Below are 23,134 nucleotides of genomic sequence, written 5' to 3' on the forward strand. Positions count from 1 at the left end.
ATGAAAAGAAAATTCCATTTTAGGAGTCAATCAAAAGATTATTTTTTTAAATCAGATTTTCATTTTTCATATCAGGGTAACGATTTTCATGGTTATTATAATTTATTTTATCTTACTATTATTATTGGTTTCCAGTAATTAGTCGGTTCATATGGAAGATGTAAGCTAAAACCAGTGGTGGAAGAAGTAAGTAAGATCTTTTACTTTAACAGTAAACAATAACACTACCACAATATAAAAATACTCCATGTCAAGTATGTCCTGCATTCATTCTTTATAAGTAGAGGTACAAAAGTATTATTATTATTAATAATAATAATAATAACAACAATAATAATAATAATAATTTCCACATGTTAAAATTTTAATTCTAAGTTTATTTAATGTTGGTAATTCCGTCATTCAATGCATCACATTTTACATTTTAAAAGCTGGTCATATGTTTTGTTTGTAGAATCTTGACATTCAAAGTAACTATAGCTGTCGAATAAATCTAGTAATATAATGAAGTAGAGGTATAAAGCAGAATAAAATGGAGGTACTTCAGGTGTACTTTCCACCTGGCTAAAAATGACGAGTCCCTCCCAAACAGATGGGGGCGGTCATGCTGTAAATAGTTGTTTGCCAGTCATGAATGACACAATGGAAGAGAAGAAGATTACTGTACCTTTGAGATTGGACCCGGTGTATACCATGCTGTGTATCATGCACTAACTTTGCTTCCCTCTCGGTCTGTTGGATAGTGCCGACTACAATTTACACCAACGCAATGGACAACAGCCCAGTACTATTAGGTAAGGCTAGCTAAGCTAACGTTAGCTAACCGCCATTCGAATAGGATAACGTTAGCCTACGAAGTTTTCAGGTAACCTAATAATATGGAAATAAAATGGCCCCGTAAGCGCGAAAAACTTGTACACACACTTGCCGACTTGTTTTAATTGTCTCTCCATAATCTAAATAATGCAGAGACGATGCCCAGTAACTAAGCTGGCTCGACCGCCGGAGTCGGAGCTACTTTATTTGAACCGGTGGTCGGTCTACGTTAGCAACCTCTGGGCGCAGTGTTGCCTAGCAACGGCAGTGATTGCTGTTTGCCGTTTGAAGTGCAAACACGAATGTTTACTTTAGGCTTTACGATAGACACGCTATCAACGTCAGCCAAATTTGGCCAGTTTCCTTTTACCATTTGCTACTTCTGTCAACAGCAGCCGTACCATTTAACAGTTTATAAAGTCTAAAGTGAGTTCTGAGTTCGGGAATGTTTGAGAAACATCCTCAGATTATTACTTTACCCGTTAATAAATCCTATGAAAATACCATATAATGCTGCATTAACGCTAGTGTTTGATGTTAAGGGGTGTTCCCAGAGTTTATGGTTCTTACAATAAAAAGATTATACTGCCAATATATTTAGTGTAATCTATGATTTTGCGGTATGAGCATATAACAGACTTCTTTGTAAGTCTAATGATAATGCTACTCTGATACCATTCTTCGGTCCCTGGTGTTCTTATGTTGATAAGTCGATATTATCTGACAGTTTCATTTAGCTTTATCTTCAAAAATAAAAATATATAGTAAAACCAGCCTATTGATATTTAAAAGTAGAGCTAAAAATATTACACTCCCATTTGAGACATTGTATGTTTTTTAATCCAATTTTAAGCAACTCAAAGTTAGTACTGATTGCTGCTCCTGCTCGTGTGAGTGCATATCTCTCTCATTGTGTTTTAGGTGCACTATAGCACAGTAATTTGCCTGATGACATCTAAATTAAAGGCCCAGTTGGCACCCCTGCCATGGACAGAGATCCTTGTGTATTGGGTGCTGTCCTTTGGCTCTCATCTGTACTCTTTTTATGAACTTCACAGATTCTCCAAAGGTAAGGTCGATGGATAAATATCACTGGTTCAATGAGTTGATAAGAAATGCAACAGAAAAATCAGGCTGACATTTATGGTTTTGTTCCTCAGAGCATGAAGCAGGGATAGAGAGAGGATTTCTGTTGGAAAAAGGCCTTCTTCAGGGGTTTAAAAGGGTAAGTTCAATGTTGAAATTGCTGATTAAAACCCCACTATAAAACTACTTTATGACGCACCTCGATGAAAACACAAGTAATCCAAGTTAAAATTTGTGTCACAGAAACTAAAAAAGCTTTTTAATCAATGTAAGTTTTTAAAATACTTAATCCATTTGGTTGATACACATAAAAACATTTTGAGTGAACATTCAAGCCTCTTTTCAACAGACTTCAGGTGATGATAAAGTTTTTTTTTTTTTTTTTTGTCAGGATCTCTCAGACTTTGAGTGGAGTTTCTGGACAGAATGGGCTAAGAAGTCATTGCTGTGGACTCTGATTGGACATGGTGCCATATCCAGATTAAGCAGCATCTTTTACCCCGAGGTAGAAAACAGTAGCTACTGTACTGTTTAGTGTAAAATTTTTATTAAGTGAAAGGTGTTTTAATCCAACACATTTCTGATATTGTTCCAACAGTTTAGGATACCAGCCCTCACGATATATGGCGTCTTAGCGGCCAGCAGTGTGTTGGGGATTAAAGGTGTGGGTGTGCTGCTGCTACATCTGGGCTTGTCCTTCTCAGTGGCCCAACTGCGAAAGCCCGCTCTGTCCTGGGTCTGTAACCTGCTGCTACTCTGCACCCTGCACATCCAACCACTTCAAGAGATCCAGGTGGGTTGTGTCACCTGGAGGGGTGTCTTTATCTTCCATTAAAGGGATAAAACAGGCAGTATGTTTGGAAGTAAGGTAAAATACACATTTGAAGATTTTGTTTATATTATGCTTTTAATTTGATGGTTAAAAAGCTACAGAGTCACAAAACTCTATGGAGATTTTTGGTGAATGATGAGGACCAGCATCTCCACTTGCTATGAGTCTTTGTTTATTCTAAGATTGTATGAATTAACTATTTCTTCAGTGCTATGGTAGTGTAAGTCAATTCAGTTTTCAAGTAATGTTACATCAAAACTGTTTCACTTTCCATTTGATCATCACAAAACATTTTTTAAAGCCCCTCAAACCTGAAAAATCTTAAATATTTCTCTGTATAATATTAAATATTCATGGCTGAAAAAGTAACGATAAAGAAACCAACCCATAAGTATTATTTATTACAGGTGTGAAACTTAAAAACACTTAAAAAAGCTAATCCGCTACTGAGTGGGTGTGTTTTAATCAAATTTTACAGATATAAATCAAGTGAAATAACCAAAACAGTTTGAACTTTGGCAGAAAATGGTGCATTTATCTTGGACTCCATTGCTCATCATTAGGAAAATGACTGAGAAAATAGGTTTTCGTGACCTTTTAAAAGAACACAAGAGGGCGCAAGATCCTAAGGGGACATCCAGCTACTCAGCTCCAGTGTTTTGTGTCCGTTCTGCAGGATAAAAGTTGAATGAATTTACTGAAAGCATACACTACGTATCAAGCATGCATTTTTCTGTACCTTATGAAGTTTATTTGAGAATAGCTATAAATGACAGCCTTCATATTTCTAAAGTTAAACATTTATTGTTGAAAAGATAAAATAATAACCACAAGAAAGAGAAATTTTAAAAAGCAGTCTTGTCTGTAGTACCACACAGTGCACAGTGCTTGAAGTCTTAAGCTTGGTTACAGCTGAGCAACCGTACAGTATATCCAGCTTTAATGCTTAGAAATTTGAAACTACTGTAAGTGAAATACAAGAGCCAGGCCTATGTATGCCTCTTTCTCTCTTGTGCTCTTCCCCACACACATGCAGTCATACAATTGAGTCCAGTGTTCAAACTGGACTTGGAAAGCAGTAGTGTTTGTTAAGTGAACCTCATTAAAAGCTTTCTTAAGCCAATGTTTATGAGAGTTGTGGGAAGAGTATTAACATAAGTTGTTTATATATGCCGTGATTCTGCTGTTATGATTGTCATATTTTAAATAAGTGATTATAAATAACATATCTATTAATATAAAGTTTTCCCAGGAAAATAATTGGCCTTCCTACTGAATTACACAGAGAGGCTGGTACAAGACCGAGGAGGAGTACTATCTGCTACTCTTCAGTATTGCTGTCTGTGGTCTGCGCTTCATCAGCTTCAGCCTGGAGCATTGCTGGTGCCCTGTAGACCGTGGTGGCATTGTGCAGCTCTGTTGGCTGCTTTCATACACTTTCTATCATCCCTTTTTCTACAATGGACCCATTATCACATACAAAGACTACATTGAGCAGGTAAGAGAGAGCCAGTGAAGGCAACTCCTGAAGTGAAATTTTGTCTGGAGGAGGCTGAGACTGTTCGGTGCTCCTGGTAGGATATTAATGAGAAATCTTGCTCGGACTGTAACTCGAATTTTTCAGATTTGTAGAGAAATAGACACCTTTGTTTTTGGTCTGATGTTTGTTTGTAAATCATTTCTGTAATATTTATGCCTCCTTTTTTAATACCCGTCCTTGGAGTACATGGGAACGTTCATACAGTATGTGTTACGATTTTTTTAGTTAAATCATGGTTGTAGTTTTTTTTTTTTTGGTTGTGAAGATTTAACTAGCAGCCCTTAATAACATGCTCACTATCTACACTTGCAGATGCGGAGGCCTGCTGAGGAGAGTGACAGGGACAAATCTGCTTTCAGTTACTTTGTGCTCAGATCAGGACGGATCATACTGTGGTGGTGCATTGCAGAATACATGATCCATGTCATGTACATGCACTCCATCCAGTCTAATGAGACCTACTTAGAAATTCTTCCTCCTTGGGCCTTGGGTAAGTATTTATATGTACTTCTAGGCTTCCATGTACAGTAATAAGTATGTTCTGCTTTAATGTTTCCCTGCCACTTCAGACACACATTTAACATGTTTATGAGATGCAGAATTTAAAAACACATTACCCCCACTGGATTTCACTAGTTCTGATATTCATCAGATATGCTGATTACTGAGTTACTTAGTGGCCTCGATTCATAATCCAGTTGTTATGATCTGTGCTGTGATTATTTTTGTATTTTAATATTTCCATTAAATGACAGAAATGGAGGCTGTGAAGTCAGTAAGTCACAAATTGGAGCTGTAATTAGCCAGGTTATGTAATCTCTTTGTGTACAGCCTCTCTGTGTCTTTGCAAGACACAGCTCGGACATTTTGGGAGGTTTATGTAATTTACATAGATGTCTACGGATACTCTTCATGTGCAGCTTCATCCAGATAATTTTATATGATTAGAGGCACCTCTTGGATTTTATAGTTATATCCTAGTGGCCCCCTAGTGGCCATAAGCATGCATGGAAAGGTTTATAGACAAACTGAATCATGATCCTTCACTGTAATGCAATTTTTTTTGACTGTTATGGTTTCTTAGCATCTTTAAGACTTTCTGTCTCTTTTAATGTCAGCCGTGAATGACATTGCAAAGTAAAAATATAGGAGAATGGTATTTGGAAAGTACAGAACTATAAAAAAAACTCAGAAGCAAAGAAATTTTAGTTTGAACGCCTCCTCTTCCTCTGTTACAGGTGGTCTGGCCCTGGCCCTCGTCCAGTTCTTCTATGTGAAGTATCTTGTTCTCTTTGGCTTGCCGTCCATGCTGGCCACTCTGGATAAGCTAGTTCCCCCAAACCTTCCACGTTGTGTCAGCATCATGTATAGTTTCACAGGGATGTGGAGGTAAGATCATACGGAGGAACAAACTCCAGTCAACACTGCTGACCTGATAGTACAGTAACCTACAGTATTTTGTTTGTGATGCAGCATTCTTTAACACTTCATTGGCTGCAGTAAAGTGTGCTTGAAGGAAAGGTACATTTAATGTCAAGTGCTCTAAGTGTTCACTGTGCTTTGGCAATCAGATTCAGACTGGGCATAGTGAATTGTCTCATCATCTGTCATTACTGGCAATCAGAACAATAGGTCACCTCCACACTGGGAACATTACATCCGTCTTTCAGACTCAAGCTGAAATGGTTTGTTCTCTGGGACAGAGCCTACATTTGCAGCCCAAATCTTTTCTGTTTTTCTTCTTAAAGATCCCTTCCAGACATGTATTAAGACATACAAAATACATAACATACAATAACGTGTGTCTGATATGGCCTGGCAGAAAACTAAAGGGGCGTTTGCAGTCAGGGCCCTGAGGTGCTGGAAAGGTCTGCCTGAGGAAATCAGGTCGGCTGAGTCAGTGATCTCTTTTAAGTCCCTTCTTAAAACATACTTTTATCTGAGAGGTTTTCCTGATTTTACATGAGTTTTATTTTCTTTTAACTGTCTTTTATTTCCTTTAAAAAATATATATATTTCTATTCTTGCCTTTTCCTGCACTGAATTGTTTTTTTATACACCAGATAGTTTTTATCTGTTCTTTTTAGAACCTGATGAAGGTTTTATTTTGCTGCCTTTGTAAAGCACACGGTAACGTGGACTTTTGAAAGTGCTCTATAAATAACAATCATTATTGTTATTATTATTATTATTATTATTATTATTATTATTATTATTATTATTATTATTATATTACTATTATTATATGGTTTTTCCACAAAAAAGTTCTAATTACCACGTTATAATAAATGACATCTGTACTCCTTCTCCCTCATTAAAAATTCCAGAATCTATAAATATGTAAATATTTTATCTCAGAGGTTTAACTGCTGGACATAAGATGTCTCCTACTTCACTGTAAAGTCCATTTTTAGTGTATGTACACTGGAGGCTTCAAGTTTCCACCTAACACTTATGTAAGATGAATACTGGACCAGGATTGGCTTCTAAACTTGATGATGATGTAACAAATCATGCTCTTAGGCCCGCCCCTTAAAATCGGATTTTCAATGAGCACAAAAAAAGAAACTTTCCATTTTCAAGCAGATGGATGTGAAAAAGACATTTTTGAGTGGAAGGGGACTTTCAGTAAAAACAGATTGTAGCAGTATTGCTAAGAGAACAGTTAATGATGAACCACAACATAACCATACATGTTAAAATCACCAAAAAGAGTGCCAATTAGAGATGTGTGTCAGTTTTTATGTATAACATGCTCCAGTATATCGGCATAAAAAAGAATTTTACATAACTTTTCAGATGAATTTTTTAAGTCAGTAGTGTTTTATAGACACATGCACACCTCATATTGAGTCCTATTAATTATTTCTGTCACACCCACCTCAGCAGAGAGTGGAGAGTCAATGATGATTGCTACTTTTATTAAGCTCATGATAAGCCTCTGTTACTGTACAAAGCAAAAGGACAGACTATGCCAGGTTTATACTGAAGGGGTCACAATTGCATAAGTTAATGAACACAGACATTGCAGTGCTTGTTACACAGAGATAAAGCACCTTAATCAGCAAGACTTATAAAAAGACTAAATTCAACAAAGTTTCCACTGCTTGGATGAATATCCAGGTGCATTCTGCAGTGAAAATTTGTGTCACAGTGTCATATGTTTGTACTGTTTACCTTCGACATCATCCTCCAGGATGCATGCCAAAAATGAAAAAGACTTTTAGCTGATTTCCTGCATTTCCTGCACATGTATACCTCACAATATACAATTAAAATAAAAAATAAAAAACTGTTACAGTATCTGGAGAATAAATGCTATGAGTAAAAAATCTTGTACACAAGGAGTGAAAAAATGGCAAGTGTTTAATATCCTAGTGAGAGTAGAGTATCTGTTTTTAAATCTAATTAATAATGAGAAACTACTCCCTTAATTAAGAGCACATAAAGCTGAAAGATGGAAAGTTGTGTGTTTTGTTTTGCAGTAAAGATGTGTTGGCTACAGACTAGATTGACCAATGTGCTGACACTGATGCACTTCAGTCCCATCCTGCATGTGCTGAGCTGGCCGATGTTGACAACATTGATGGAATGCATAAAGCTGTCCACTGACATCATTGACGAAACAGCCGCAGTTTATAGGCAGCGCTGGGGAGGAAAAAAAAAAAACAGCAACAACAACAAAAAAAACAGAAACGCTTTTTCTAATCTTCTTAATGACAAAGAGCAGGCACACCAACACACATGCATCATGTTTCCTTTACATGCCTCAGTTTATGTGACGCCTGGTGCTCAGGTGTTTCTTACTCTGTGCTATATTATTATGTAAATTTGTGACTCAAATATCATTCTTTTTTTTTGTCCTCTTCACTCTTAGGCATTTTGACGAGGGCCTGTATCGATGGCTCATCAGGTAAGAGGCACTTGATGAGCGGTGGACAGACTAATTCACATGTTAATGCTTACTAAAGATGTTGAATTTAATCAAAATCAAAAGCTCTCTATCAGAATATCTATTTACATGTCTACTTGTTTGTATATGTAGCTATCTATAATTTAATTTCCTTATATTTAGAGTAGCATGTGTTTAATCTCATGTTATTTATTGCACACTGAAAGAGCTCATTTCCGGCAGGGCATTGAACTCATCAGTTGAAATCCCTTAAAACAGGTGCCATTCTACAGCTGCCTGCCCGCATGTTTCATCATAATAGACAAGGATGCTGCATTTGCATGTAGGCTTTCTCATGATTATGAGGTCGCATGTTGTTGGTGAACAGTTCCACTGTTGTGTTACAGCTCGTGCACCCTGGAGAAATGCCTCCTTGTTTAATATGTGCATATGTAAAAGGAGCATTATGTGTTTGCTCACTTGTACTTTGGACAACGCACATTAGTTCGTCTGCTTTTAATGATGCACACTCGACTGAATGCGGCCTATTGGGAGTTTATGGTCCAGTTGGTAGACGAGGGTTGCTACGTTAAGGCAACAGTGCAGTTCCACGGTTGTCAGAGAACGCACTGTGATGTTATGTGAAAATGTTCCCTTGTCTCGGTTATTGTTTGCTAATTAATGTTTGTGTTGACTAGGTTTTTTTCTGTTGTTTGACACGTTTGGTAATGTACATTTAAATCTGCTTTTCAGGTGTTAAAGATGAGTTTAGAATGAAATATGGCATATCAGACTGTTAAAGTGTCTCTAATCAATTTACTCAAGATCCCAGAATTTAAATTGCAAATGCAAGTTTCCATTTTAATCTGTGTCCATTGGAAATTGTTTTCTCCTGCTTAATGGCATCACTTGCAATTATCCTGCTGCAGATGCGAAACGATACCCATGACACAATGCCCCGACGTTCCTTCTTGTGAAAGTGCTTTTAAAGAGATTTTAATGCAGTTCTGAAATTCTGTTGAAATTGTCTGAAGAGCGCTAGATGAGTGCGTAGGTGTTAAATGATGTGCTCTACATGACTCACTGACACCCCGTCTCCCTGGGCTGCTAAGTGGCTCATCCTTCACCATTCCATTATGCTTTCCCCTGCCTGTATGCCGCTGTGTCTCAGGTTCTCTGTTTCACTCACAAACAGTTATTGGGCAAACAGAAGAGCTCTTACTGGTTGTTTGATTGAGTTATTGCAGCTACAGTACATATGAGAAGGAGTGTTTGATTCCAAATCCTGGGATTATATTATATATATATATATATGTATATATATATATATATATATATATATATATATATATATATATATATATATATATATATATAATATTAGTTGTAAATAAAAAAGTGGGGGCATAGGTTGGGTTGGGTGGGGAACAGAAAGTGCACTCAGGGACCAATAATAATAGCTAATAGCTATAGAGTTAATTCCTCCTGTCAGCGTATAAAGCTGATATGCATGTTATTTGCACCATCTGCCTGCAGTGGTCATTTGTTACATAACACGTTGATTATTCAGGTATTAATGTATATCTCCAAATTATCATATTTTGATTAACATCTGTTTAGAATCCATCTAGATTTAAATAATTTAAATAGAGGGATAGACTCTCAGTATATTTAGGTATTCAGTTTGCTCTTGCTCTAACATTAACGCTCCATCTGTTTTTGCACCTACTTTCATCCTCTAATACGGCCAAGCTGGCCACTCTATTTAAGGCTCAGAAAATGCTGGCTCATCTTTCAGGGACATTGATTAGCCACAGGATGGCTGAGATAATTAGTTCCCAGCTCAGCAACACTAGACAGATCGTGATGTTTGTTTCCAAGTGTGTTGGAGTGATGTTGCATGTTGAGACACTCAGTACCTCTGGGACAGACGAGGTTCTCACAGTATCTGAGACCAGTTTCCTTCACGCCGTGCACCACATTCTTTACTGATTGGTGGGATATTATTCACCTCAAGTGGGCTTTCACATGGATATACTATTGCTATTTTTGTACCGCATATAGTGTAATCTCATTTAAACCTCTTGCAAAATTACATGCACGAGCTATGTGGTAGATATTTTCTGTTTGATAAATTACCGTGTGTACATGTGTATCCACAATTTGTGAACCGAAATGTTTAAATCAGACCTCATCTTCCCACAACAAGACAACAGAGCCAGCTGAAGTGGTGAAAGTGCCCACGTAGGAAACCAATTTGACGCAGGAAGTGGGTTAAATGTGTGTTGAGGGTTTATTTGTGAATCACAGAAAAAAACACTTCGGAATCATTAACCCAGTCACGGCACTATTAACAACTTGGCAGAATTAATATTCCCTGGAGTGCCTCTATTTTCGTACTGGACGTCAGAGCGTTGTTGATTAAAAATCAATGAAGGGGACATGATAATTTCTGTGACAGGTGCTCGGTGCATTGTGGTGCCATATTTAACCCCCTTTGTGTTACATCTGCATAATTCACTGGCTGCAGTAGTAAAGAAAAATACTGAAATTGTCTCGATAAACTGTATTTACAGCTATCATTATTTTACTATTTGTTTAAGCACATTATTTATTGGACGGGTTGTGATCTCCTTTGTAACATTTTATTCATTGTGATTGCGTTCAAAAGCTGTTTTTTTTAATGTAATCATTACTCATGTTTCAGATACATCTATGTGCCGTTGGGAGGTTCACGGCATGGTCTTCTATACAAAATGTTGTCCACTGGCCTGGCGTTTGGATTCGTCTGCCTATGGCATGGTGGCCATGACTACTTACAGTACTGGGCCCTGATGAATTGGGTTGGAGTTCTGGTGGAAAATGGACTGAAGTCTCTCTTTGCCTCATCTTTTATTCACTCCGTTGTTGTAAGTTTGAAATCCAAGCATTTACAAAAACTCTACATTCAAAGAGATTACAATAGTATGTAGATATAATTCCCTTGTTATTCTATCGATTGGATGTTCAATTAAAATGTGTGGACATGGTCTAATCTTTCCTGTAGCTAGAAATAAATGGGGTCATATAATCTGATTTAATAAGAGATAATGCCTGGAGCTGCTTCAGTACAGCAAGTACAGATAGGAGACAAACTGGTTGGATCCTGTCAGATCTAATTGGCATGTAACGCCCAACAGTAATGTGAGTAAAAATCTATTTCCAATACATTAGCAATGGACACTTTCAGGCTACTTTTGCTTCTTTGGCCTCTAGCCGTGAGAGAGATTCATGTTCTCAAAAATAGTAATAAGGTCTGATGGCCTACTGTGTAATCCTGCTTGTTTATTAGTGCCAGGTGCTTTGTTGTTCTTTCTTTCTCAGATTTACAATGAAAATCTCTTGCGGTCCTCCTGCAATTAACTTATTTATTTACTGATTTCCCAGGAGCAGAATTTCTCTGCAGCAATGAAAAGGCGTTGCATTGCCCTTCTCTCTGCCTTCTCCACCGCCATGCTCATCCTCTCTAATCTGGTATTCCTTGGGGGGATACATGTTGGCAGAATCTTCTGGAAGCGCGTCTTCATTCAAGGTAAATTGCCTTCCACAACACTCACACAATAGGATTTGTGAGTGCCTTTATTTGCAGGATTGTTTTAGCTGGCATTTCCAAATTCGATCCCAATGTAGAGTATCAGTCATTTGGTGTTTTAATTTGACAGATGAGTTGCGTTGTTTCTGTAGGATTCATTCTCCTCCAGTAAATATAATAAAGTGATTTAAAATGCTGCTGTTCAATAGAGGTTTATATTTAGCAGTATTTGCAGTGGATGTTTAGGCTGTGGATATACTGAGGCATTTTATGCATCTGCATGTCTCCCAAATAGAGAGACATCTGCTCTGTGGTTGTGCCAGTCCCTGTACTGCTCCCCGTGTCTTTATTTGGCTCATTTGGTACCTAAAGCAAAATGGCAGTACCTCCTGAAGCCTGTCTACACATGATAAGCAGTCTGAGCTTCACTCACCACTGGGCTGGGCACAGATTAGGTGCAGAGAGCTCAGCTCAATACTGACACGTCATCATATATTTAGATTATTTAATAAAATAACAGTTAAATTATTGCTGAATAAAATACACAATTTTTTGCCACATAGGGGCAGTGAAACTGGCTGTAAATGCAACATATTACCCCATAAAGTTGGCACATGGGTTATGTGTTACTAAACAGTGGCCTATTTACTCATCCAGCAGACACAGCAACCTGGCATTCATTTAGAGTCGTGTTTCTGGTCATTCGAATGTAACAATATTTACTCTCCTTGTAGCTCTGTCTTTGGTCTCCACCAACAGTTTAGGGAAACTTCTGGCTCTTCAGCTGCTAAAGCTTCCACTATGTTAACTAGCTAGTTGCTAACTGTGTCTGTCTGCCGTTTGGTGCTGAGCAGGTTGGGTAGAGTCTGAAAACAGGCGTCTGCTGCAACTGGAAGCAAGGTTCGTCAGAGCGGTGAGAGTGAAAAGTTGCAGGATAGAAAACAAAAACGAGCTGAAAGATGCTAAAATGCTCTGTGGGCCTGAGAGGTGATACGTTTTCTCAGTTGGCTGAAAATTCTCGAGCGACCTCGTTCACATTACATGTAGTCATTTGCTCCACGGGTTAATATTAAAATATTGATTGGTGCAGCTTCAATTAGAATAATATTATATATCTGGAAACTCAAATACACTCTCTGTGTTAAAACATATTGATACCACTTTGACAAGTTTGCTGTGATCAGAGTATTTTTCCCAAATGATGAACTATTCCTTTAAGTTACTCCATTGACGCTGCAATGGTGTGCAGTAGCGAGGTGTAAAATCTGAACACCAAAGGTAGCACTGTCACGAGTTTCTTGCTTTGCTTTGCTTGTCTTTCCTTCCTCTGCAGAGGAAAACAATGGCTGAAGTAGATGAGAAGTGAGTCTGCCAGTGATCATGTGACAGCCTCTAGCATCTCTCTGTTTTTTTGCAAATCAACTCTTTTCATTTCCACCAAGTGATCTGTCAAAATCAGGTTTTGGTTGATGTGGTGTAGTCAGTGTAGGGAGTTCCTCCTCATTTCAATCAAGGGTCTAAGGATAGAGGATGTAGTATTGCTGTACAGATTGTAAAGCCCACTGTGGTAAATTTATGACATTGGGCTATACAAATAAAACTAATTTGACTACTTTGTTAAGACTTGATATTCCAACATTATATTATATATTATTATGTTAAATTATAACCTTTTGGAGATTTTTTTTAGAATTGTTTCAGATGATCCGTTTAGTCCCTTCTGTATTAGATAGAAATCTTTAAACTTGTTGAATGTCTCACACTTTCTGTTCTCTATAACCTTTATTTTACCCTTTTCTTTACTGGTTCTTCAGACAGGGCCTATTCTTTTCAGATAATGTCATGGAATCTGTGGACCTCTTAAAATCAAGGCTAAGCAGACTGACAAAGGTCATGTTCCAGTCACCGGTTAAGCTTTATTGTGACTTATTGTGCTTTATTGTGTGTAAAAAAAAAAAAAAAAAAAAGAAAGAAAGTGGAAGCCTGGCAGGCTCACAGCAAATGGTGCGTAACATTATGCTTCTTCTAGCACTTAGACTTGGTGTAAATAAGTTAAGAGAAACCTAAAAATAAGAGCAAGGTGTTTGGAAATACCATTTCTGTTGTGAATTATTCACAGAAAAAACTAGAAAGTGAACTGAGTATCTCAGTTTGCTTTTATGGTGACTCACTCAGACCATTAAAGTACTAAAAGTACAGACAACATGGCACTGCCTGATGCTTACGTCAAAAAAATTAAATAGACCATTGAACATACCACTTAATCATTTTGTTTCAGTGAGTATTTGTGTTTTTGTACTTGAAATATAATAGATCCACTAGAAATGCCTAATGCCGTTCCTTATGTCTCCATGTGTCTGCATAATAAACCGCCAAGTTAAATGGAGAGTTGTGGTTTGCTTCATTAACTTGAGATCAATGCTTTTAAATCAGCCTGTCTGGGTGTTTTACTGGTGAAGGCAGCAGCTTAATTGCACTCTGACCTCTGGTGAAATGTCCAAAAAACAGATTCCTAATTACAGTGCGTACTGTCGTATATTTTGACTCAGGACGTCTGAAGTGTCTTGTTGAACTGCACATTACTGCATGTGTGTTGATGTTCCCTCATGTAAGATTACACTTGAATGCTGAGTGATTTAAAAATGTAACATCCCAGAAGACACAATGCATGTTATTAATCCAGAACTATGCATCATCACATTAATATTATATAGCTGTAATGAAAACCTTCGTATTTCATTTAGAGCTGCAACAATTAGTCAGTTAATCGATTGGCAACTGTTAAATTATTTGCCAACTATATTGATCATTAATTAATTGTTTTGAGTCAGTTTTTAAGAACAAAATTTCCAAATTCTCTGATTCCAGCTTCTCAAATGTGAATATTTTCTATTTTCTTTAGTCTTCTGTGATAATAAACTAAACATTGGTTAATATCATTATATTGTATTGTATTGTAATATTGTTGGCTGAGGTAAAACAAGACATTTGAGGACGTTATCTTGGGCTTTGGCAAACAGTGACATTTTTCACTATTTTCTCACATTTTATGGACCAAACAACTAATCGATTAATCGAGAAAATAAGATTAATCGATAATGAAAATAATCGTTGTATGCAGTCCTAATCTCATTTCAATGATTATGTTTTACAAATGTGATTGTCATCAGTCCTTTACTTTTATATCAGTGTGTACTTCACTGATATTGTTTGCTCTTCACAAAATTCAAACAGCTGGACAACTGCAGAACTTGTAATGGATGGTCAATCACAGAAGAGTATTCCAGCTTTACTCGGTGCACTGTTGCAGTGTTTGTAATTTCCATTTAAAGGAATAGTTCATAATTTTAGAAGACATGCTTATTTACTTTCTTGCTGAGAGTTAGATGAGAAAATCAGTATGTTTGTTAACTATGAAGATTTCACTCTAATCTCTGTCCATCCAACAATGTTTCTTACCAAAAAACTTGAATTTTTTACTTTTATTATCTTTTTTTTTACTCCACTAGCTTTAAAAGTGTGCTTTGACTTCTATTAAGTATAATATCAGTAAAACTGCAGTAGCTTTACACTGTATTAACTCCACTACAGGCTGCTGGTATCATCACTTTCCTAAGAAATACAAGCTTGCACTTTTACATTATCTGCTGAAACTCGCACATTATTTTTTTTCTATCTATGTAATGATTATGTATGCACCCAGATAGAGAAAGAAGCAGTCTGTTTACAGAGAAACCTCAGTCCTTCTAATCACTAATCAACTTTATATTTAGTTTTGAGTTGCCTCTCTGCAAGAGGCCTTTCCACCTCAATTTGAACTCGGAAGCGCTGAAGTGTTAATCAAGTGGCAAAAGAAACTGGTGTAATTACAGCACTGCTTAATTAGAACCATAGAAACATGCAACTGAAGGAAATGGGTTATTCATACATTCATACTTTATTTTCTTTCACTCAACATTTCTGTTCCAGGCTTCAGTAATTAGTAGTTTTGGTTAGAACAGCAGAGCCGCCTGAAAACAACTCGATTATGTTCCAAAATTACGAGTAGATCATCTGACGCATTTCCCTTTTGTGGCGAATGTGTACTCAGATTTTGCTTGTGGCTTCCTTTAAGTCCTACCTGTCACTCTATTCATTTGAAGCAAAGCAAAGGTTGGATGATTGGTTGGAGAATATATTTCACACTGAGGGCGTTAATGGAATTTACAGACCTGTAAAGACAAAAACACCAGGACATCTTGGCATGACAGCAAGGTTTCGTCATGGTCCATGAAGGATCCTGAGCTAAAAGGCTTTCAATGATTCATTTACATGTCAGAAATACATCATATTTTAAAGGTGTTATTTACCTCAGTAAAATGTGTCTTTTCTAGGCTTTGCTCATGTTACCTTTCTCCCCCGCAGACAGGAAACTGGCAGTACAGCTGTGCAAGAAGCGGCCTGTGTGTATGCGAATTAGATTTTGACATGAATAGGAAAGAATAGACTATTGAAAAGCATTGTGGGTGCAGGTGCAGGTTACTCAGATAATCTGGAGGCAAGCCAGTAGGGGAGGAGGTGCAGACAGCTGTCCTTACCTGTTCGTCCCTCTAAGACGCAGCTATAAATAGAAAAACAGAAGAACCGTAAAACAGCAGAGAGTTTAACAAACTGATACTGCAGCAGTAGCAGCCATTTTTTTATCTGAGTATAAACTGATTTAATCAGTATTTATGTAGGAAACTGTGCCCAGCTTCAGGATAGAAATGTGTTTAGGACTGAATCTGCAGTCCACTACATACATCTGATTTTTTAATGTGTTTTATTTTCAGTTCTGTTACTGACGAAACATCCTTTCTATTTCAGGCTGGTCTACCATTGCCCCACCTATGCTGGCTTTCCTCTACTGCTTTGCGCAGATTGGACTTGAGTGGACTTCACACCCATCATGAGTCACCTTGACTTTGCAACAGAGTGAGAATCCCAGCTACCGGAAAACCAGAACAACCTGCTGGGTCCAGTGACTTGTCCACACCAGCCACAGTTTCTGTAGCGAATCTGGCTTATGGCCACGTAACCCGTCCAAACCTGGCTGAAGTGCAGCTTAGCAGACACTTTTCCCAACCTGCAACACCAGGAAAAATCTGTCTGTAAGCTAAAACATAAAGGAGCAATGTTTGTCCTTTGAAGAGAGAGTTTTCTGTACTTTGTAGACAATTGAAGTGCATAGAAACTGTAAAAGAATTAGTGTTTAATACTGTAAATTTATCTAATAGAAGTCACTATTGAGGCATGGTTTCTTCCCATTAAGCTACACTGAATCATTGTGATTCTAAGAAACTGTAAAACAAAATGTGGACCCTGAGTCTGTCTTGGTTATACGACTGATAAGGTATTGCTCAGTGATGCGGTAAGCTGGAGAAATGCTAATTTCATATTTATAGTCCTCCTTTGGCTCGCCACAAAAGCAGTTGTGTATTCAGAGGTAGACAATAGGCACAGCAGACTGAATAGACCAGCAGGAACCTAATAATGTCATTATTTTCCTTACAGATGTAATTTGGGTAAAGTAGAATGACATTAATATCAGTAGATGCATTGCTGAAAAGCTTTAGAGGGACGACACACTAGCTTTTAATTCAACACTGTAACAATGGTAGATGATGTTTATCCAGTGGAATGTTTTGAGCAGAGAGGACAGAGAGAACTGCCAGCTGGGTACTTTTCACTTATGTATAATGCATACTGCTGTTGTTGTGTCAAAGCCTTATATCGCCAAAATGTCAACTTTTCAATCCCTCAGCCTGATGCTACTAACCAAATTTAGCGAAAACCAACAGTCACTTTTTGGTGATGCATCCATCCATCCATGTTATAATGGATAACTGATACAATGAGACATTCACAGTTTTCCTGTTTCAGCTGTGTGTATGTAGTCAGTGTGGATACTGGACCATGCACTGGGTGGTTTTTGGGTGTGCTGACGGTTATATGTCAGCCTATATGTTAAGAAAATTCTTCAACCTCCCTTACATCAACTCATAAAACCCTTTCAGAACTCATTGTCAACTTGTTGTCAACTTTTCAGGAAATACTTTTAAGCTTGATGACAATGATGTTTTTATAAAGAGCTTAATGAGCATTTGTAAGAGAGGTAGAAGATGTTACTCAACCTATTGGAAAGCATGTAATCTTTCAACATATCCAAAAACATGAAAATCCCCAAACTACTTGTTATCAGGGTTTCACTCGACATCTACATTTTCTTAGTCTTTAAGGCTTTTCTTTGAAATTGAGATGATTTGATGCAACAGCAGAAAAAGTTTTTAACTTAAGAAAAACAAAATCAAACGTCTGTGTTGAAGGATTCAAATCTAATCTTAACTAATGCTAGTTTTACATAAGAGGTTAAATATCAGTACTCCTTGGTGATATTTTACCCATCTTTAAAGCATTTGCATCTTCTCTTCACATTTCAGATCACAGTAAATAATTTAATCTTTAATCCATGGGGATGACTAGTTTGTCATCAGCTTTCAAAGGCAAACTCTGTGCTGCAAGAAGTAACAGGAAGCTGCATTAGACAGATCGTCTGTGCCTTTTTGTGTCTTTTGAGCTGAGAAAGTGTGACATGGCAAAAACAATCTGATCCTCCTCTTACAGTGAAAACACTGAACAATAAGCAAAGCAAACGGCTGCAAGGTATGGCTTCCGAGAAGCTTAGTGTTGGAATTTTAAGTCAGAAGTGCCATCGCAGAGATTCATTATTAACAAACCTCTCAAATTGCCTCCGGTTGTTCATTGTCATGCGGCAACAACTGACTTTTCTTAAAGTTTGTATGTTAAGTTTTTCAATCAGTAAACCATCTTACAGTCCATGAACTAATCTGTATTTTTTAAAACTTGATCAAGAGTGAATAAACAATCATTTAATACAAGCTATTTTGTCAGTAAAAGTACTGTGTAATCTGTTGTTGCTTGTGAGCTTCTAGAGTTTCCATTAGTTGATTTCTGTTCTCGGGATTATCACATTGGTGACACTAAGTAGGATCAGTGTGAGCGGGGGTCAGCAAGGAATCCTCTTAAATGAGCACAAAACTGTGAGGTTTATCTGACGTAAGAAGATCAGCAGGAGAATACACCTGCTGAGTTACACTTTCTTAGAAAGATGCCCGATCAGTGACAGTGGAGCTAAAAGAAACACAGGTCAGAGTGGATTGTGTACAGTGCCATGCATTCCTCAAAAAAACAACCAGGGTATAGTATGTATAAAATATTTATTATGAATAGTAGAGTATGTCGCAGTTCATAACAAAGAATTCTCATTGTGCTCGAAATAGTTACAGTTCTGATCACATTACATGTGTGAACATAGAGGCATGTGCATATTACATAAACCATATCTTCTCTCTGTTGTTGCAATATCATTTGTGCATATATATTTATATACTGTAGGGTTTTATGACTAGGCAGCTTTCTGGAGCTGACCACAAAAATAGTTCTGTGTTCAAATCGTTTCAATGGAGCAACACTAATTTGGATATTTACTACAGCTTTTCTCAAGCATGAGGAGTATGGGCCAGTATGAAGGCACAGTGCTGCATGCTTCTCTGTAGCAGTCAAAGGTAATGAATGTTGGTAACACTATTATACAGCTCCTTTAATTTTATACTAATATCCTGGAGTATTTGCAGATATTTAGTGGTTAATTTTAGGACATGTTGCACAAAGGGTGGTGCCATTTGGTACAAATTATTTTTTAAAACGTGTTGGTTTAAAGTTGGTTTAGTTGGTAAGTGCTGACTCAATATATTGGGGTTCATATGTAGTTGTTAATTTACAAAAAATATTAATAAATTAGTTTCCTCACAATTCTTTAACATACAGAAAATACTTTTCAGTGTGTAGTTTTGTTTGACAAAAGTGATCTGTGTTAACATTTAAGATTCTTTCTTGAAAACACTATAATGAACACATTTCCTGTATACTACCAGATATAAACCTTACATAGAAGAATGTCCTAAGAATTAACAGCAGCCACTTTTAGGAAATTATTGAAAAAATGTTCTGGAAATTAGTAGGAAAGTAAGAGATCTGTAAAATAAACAACCTCATTATGTAGTTTGACACAGAACTACTCACTGAAAATTAAGTATTTGCTGTCTGTTAAAGAATTAAGAATCTTAAGAATTTTTGTAAATTAACAACTACGTACACATGAAGCCAAACATAATGAGTGGTACCAACGTAACCTTTTTTCCCCATTTTTCTTATGATTTGTACCTTATTGCACCATTCTTTTTGCAAAATTTCCTAAAAATTAACCATTAAATGCCTACAAATTACTCAGAAAATTTCCAGGAAATTAGTATAAAATTAAAGGATCTGTAAAATAAAGCGTTACCTGAAAGACTAATAATACTTCGGTAAATGTAATGAAGTAGCAGTGCAGTACTGCAAAAGTCCTTTTCACTTTGTATCTTAAGGTTTTCCATATTAACTGCTTGGATCTTTGTTTATAAATGTTACAGCAAAAAACTACAAGTTGCTTCAAGGATCTTGTCTCAGAATTTTAAGGTGCACCTTCATCCTGTTTTAGTGCCGTATATTTATGGTGGTAAAATATTAAGCCTCGTGAGAAAGTACGCTTAAAGGTGCCCTCAATGTACCAGAATGCCAAATTTGATCTTTTCATTGATTTATTAAGAAAAATCAGTCCAATCTGGATCATGTATCCAGAGAAACTAAAAAGACAAACTAAAAGATGGTTGAAAATATGAATTTACAGTGCAAATATAACACATACTGAGAGAATACAATGTCTCCAACAAATAAGAGCAGAGTTAAGGATTCAGAACTCGTGTCATTCAAAATGAAAGTTTACACTCTACAAATGTGTCTGATTCTGTCATTCATCTTGGTCACTGGTGATATGAATCAGCAGTTTTTTGTGGCTAAAATAAAACCACAAGAAACATCGAGGAGAACTTAAAATTTCCCACAATGTAAATACAATCTCTTGAAGAAAATAATTAAAATGATAAATGCTGTCAGAGTAAGTCTAAAAGTTCTTAGTTATTTCAACTAGCTGGGGTTAAATTGTTGTGTAACATTTGAAGATTTACACCTTTGCCCTCCACATAACGTGACTTAAAATTCAATCTTGAGCTGTCACACATTAATCCAGACAAAAGCTCACAATCTGCACCTGTTTGTGTTCAAGGAGAGTCAAAAGCTTTGACTTACTTTCTACACGTTCTTACGGTAGAATAACTACATTTACTGGCCGTACAGTCATACCTAACTACTTCAAGTTGTTCTAAAAATTGAAATTTTCAAACAATTACCTGTAAATCCAGTTAAGTATGTATGTAATGTACTGAACGTTTCCCTTTTCCGTGACAATTTTTAAGTTAAATTTAATATCACCACTGAATTACAGTAAAGACTTTTTTAGCATAGTTCTTAAGCAATACAGTATCTGTTATTAAAGATGTAATAACTCTTACCAAATTTGTTTATAGTTTTAAAAAAAAGATTTACTTCATTGCTTAGATAGAGAAGCTAATCATACGTACACTGTGCCTGCATAAGTGTAAATCTACATCATTTGTAGATTGCTTTTTTTTACTAGAGTGACAAAATTTTGCCCTGGAGCACACCGATTAATTCACAGCCTTTAATTGTGCAAACAGACTAATGTTTCAACACTACTGTGTCTTCATCAGAGTCAAAGTGGACAGAGACATCAGGCAAACGACATATATAGTCAACATAGACCAGGTGTACAATTGTCATTGGATAATTGGTTGAACAAGGTTTCAGATCTATTGGGTGGGAGTTGCCACAGTCAGTGTCCAAGCGCCACACCCCTAACACCATGTCAGAACCAGAAGACCTCTCTTAATGTTACAAAGATAAAGGTACAAGTACAAGCATCCGTCATGTGTGACAAATCAGAGGAAACATGACATATTCTGTTCTTCATTCATGCCAAAGGGCTAGCACTATGTCAGAAACAAAAGAACGAAAGAACACAAACCTCTCTTAAAGTTACAAAGATAAAAGTACAAAAATGTAAAGGTACTAACATCCGTCAAGTGTGACAAATTAGAGGAAACATGACAAATTCAGTTCTTCATTTATGCCAAAGAGCTCCACTGTATTTAGAGTGTGAATCCAATATCAGACATGGTTAGCCTTTGCATAATAGCGAGCAATAGCATGATCCATGTTTTGTGTATGTATTGCAGTCTTATGTTCAGATATACCAGACCACATGGACATTTCAGCATATAGACAACATGTGTTCTACTGCAGTTAATGAAGGATTTAATGGAGTATTTTTTCCCATGACGTAGATGTATAAAGTACTTGGTGTCCAATGAGCTGGAACAACGTGCACAGTTGCCACAGCGGAAGAACCTGTAGGCTTATTAGACAGCCAGGAGACAGTGTTTGGTGGTTTTGTAGTGTCAGAATGAATCAGTCTGTCTCTCAGACTCAGGCAATGTTGAAATGTGATCAGGGGAGGCAGAGTTGATATTATTTAGAGATGGGTCACCTTTGAGGATATTCCAATATTTAAAGATAATATTTTTGACCCTGCCTGCCAGAGGAGAGTACTCAGTAGAGAAACTGATCCGTAAGGAAGTAGTGATAGCTCTAGTTTTCTTTACTAACAGGGATTCCCTCTCAGTATGTAGGCCGAAGAGATATATGATGTAGGGTGACACGTAGGGTGGAAACGTTCTTTCATTTCAACAGCTTTAGACTGGAAATCTGTAACAGAACTGCAGTTTCTGTGCAATCTCAAGAACTGATCAATAGTAATGTTGCAAATAAGTTGTTTTGTATGGTTACAATAGATTGTAGTCTCAATAGTGCTGTTGTTTCTCTTGTAAAGAGTTAGGGCAAAGGTTTCATGCTGTTCCATGGTGATGGAAAGATAGTAAAATTTATGTATTTCAGGAAATCAGACAGTTCTGCTCTATCACCTCTTCAAATGACAATCAATGTATCTTTTCCACAAAGCAATCTTGGACAAAAATGTATTTTGGAGTCGGTTATGAATGAATTTCTCTTCCCATAGACCTACAACAAGACAAGCATATCAAGACAAGCACTACCCATAGCTGTGTGACGGGATTGCAAGTAATAGGAATCCAAATACTTAAAGAAGTTTGTGGTGAAAAATCATTTCTGACAGTGTAAGTAGGAATTCATTAGGAGGCAAAATCCCATCTGGATGTTTGTTGAGTTAATGGATGAGAACATCAAGACCTATTTCATGAAGTATGCATATATACAGGCCCTGCACATCAAAAAGGTACCAGGATATCAGCTTGTTCATATTTGAACTCTTTAATAATATTTAGTATATCAACAGTGTCGCCAAGGAAGGAAGGGAGGCTTGAA

General features: G+C 36.9%; 1 protein-coding gene across 2 annotated transcripts; it reads left to right on the forward strand.

Annotated features, from left to right (window-relative positions):
* Positions 1-433: 433 nt before the first annotated feature.
* On the forward strand, positions 434-18,654 carry hhat (hedgehog acyltransferase). 2 transcript variants are annotated; one of them, XM_044373212.1, is made up of 12 exons: positions 439-794; positions 1,738-1,885; positions 1,977-2,041; positions 2,294-2,407; positions 2,501-2,695; positions 4,020-4,232; positions 4,587-4,764; positions 5,513-5,663; positions 8,152-8,187; positions 10,874-11,075; positions 11,593-11,737; positions 16,583-18,654. In XM_044373212.1, exons 2-12 carry the CDS (start codon positions 1,765-1,767, stop codon positions 16,666-16,668), a joined length of 1,506 nt encoding a protein of 501 aa, XP_044229147.1. In that variant the 5' UTR covers positions 439-794; positions 1,738-1,764; the 3' UTR covers positions 16,669-18,654. The 2 variants fall into 2 exon arrangements, with proteins under 2 accessions (XP_044229148.1, XP_044229147.1); XM_044373213.1 differs by lacking the exons at positions 11,593-11,737; positions 16,583-18,654 and adding an exon at positions 11,213-11,349 and having other exon boundaries at positions 434-794.
* The last annotated feature ends 4,480 nt before the right edge of the window (positions 18,655-23,134 follow it).

The sequence above is a fragment of the Thunnus albacares genome, chromosome 14 (assembly GCF_914725855.1).
Source record: "Thunnus albacares chromosome 14, fThuAlb1.1, whole genome shotgun sequence".
In the NCBI taxonomy this organism is placed as follows: domain Eukaryota; kingdom Metazoa; phylum Chordata; class Actinopteri; order Scombriformes; family Scombridae; genus Thunnus; species Thunnus albacares.

Excerpts from the sequence above, each read along its gene's own strand:
- hhat (XM_044373212.1), top strand. The coding sequence starts at position 1,765 with ATGACATCTAAATTAAAGGCCCAGTTGGCACCCCTGCCATGGACAGAG. Across the intron at positions 4,765-5,512 it reads TCTTCCTCCTTGGGCCTTGG|GTGGTCTGGCCCTGGCCCTC; the intron begins GTAAGTATTTAT and ends CCTCTGTTACAG. Across the intron at positions 5,664-8,151 it reads AGTTTCACAGGGATGTGGAG|GCATTTTGACGAGGGCCTGT; the intron begins GTAAGATCATAC and ends CTTCACTCTTAG.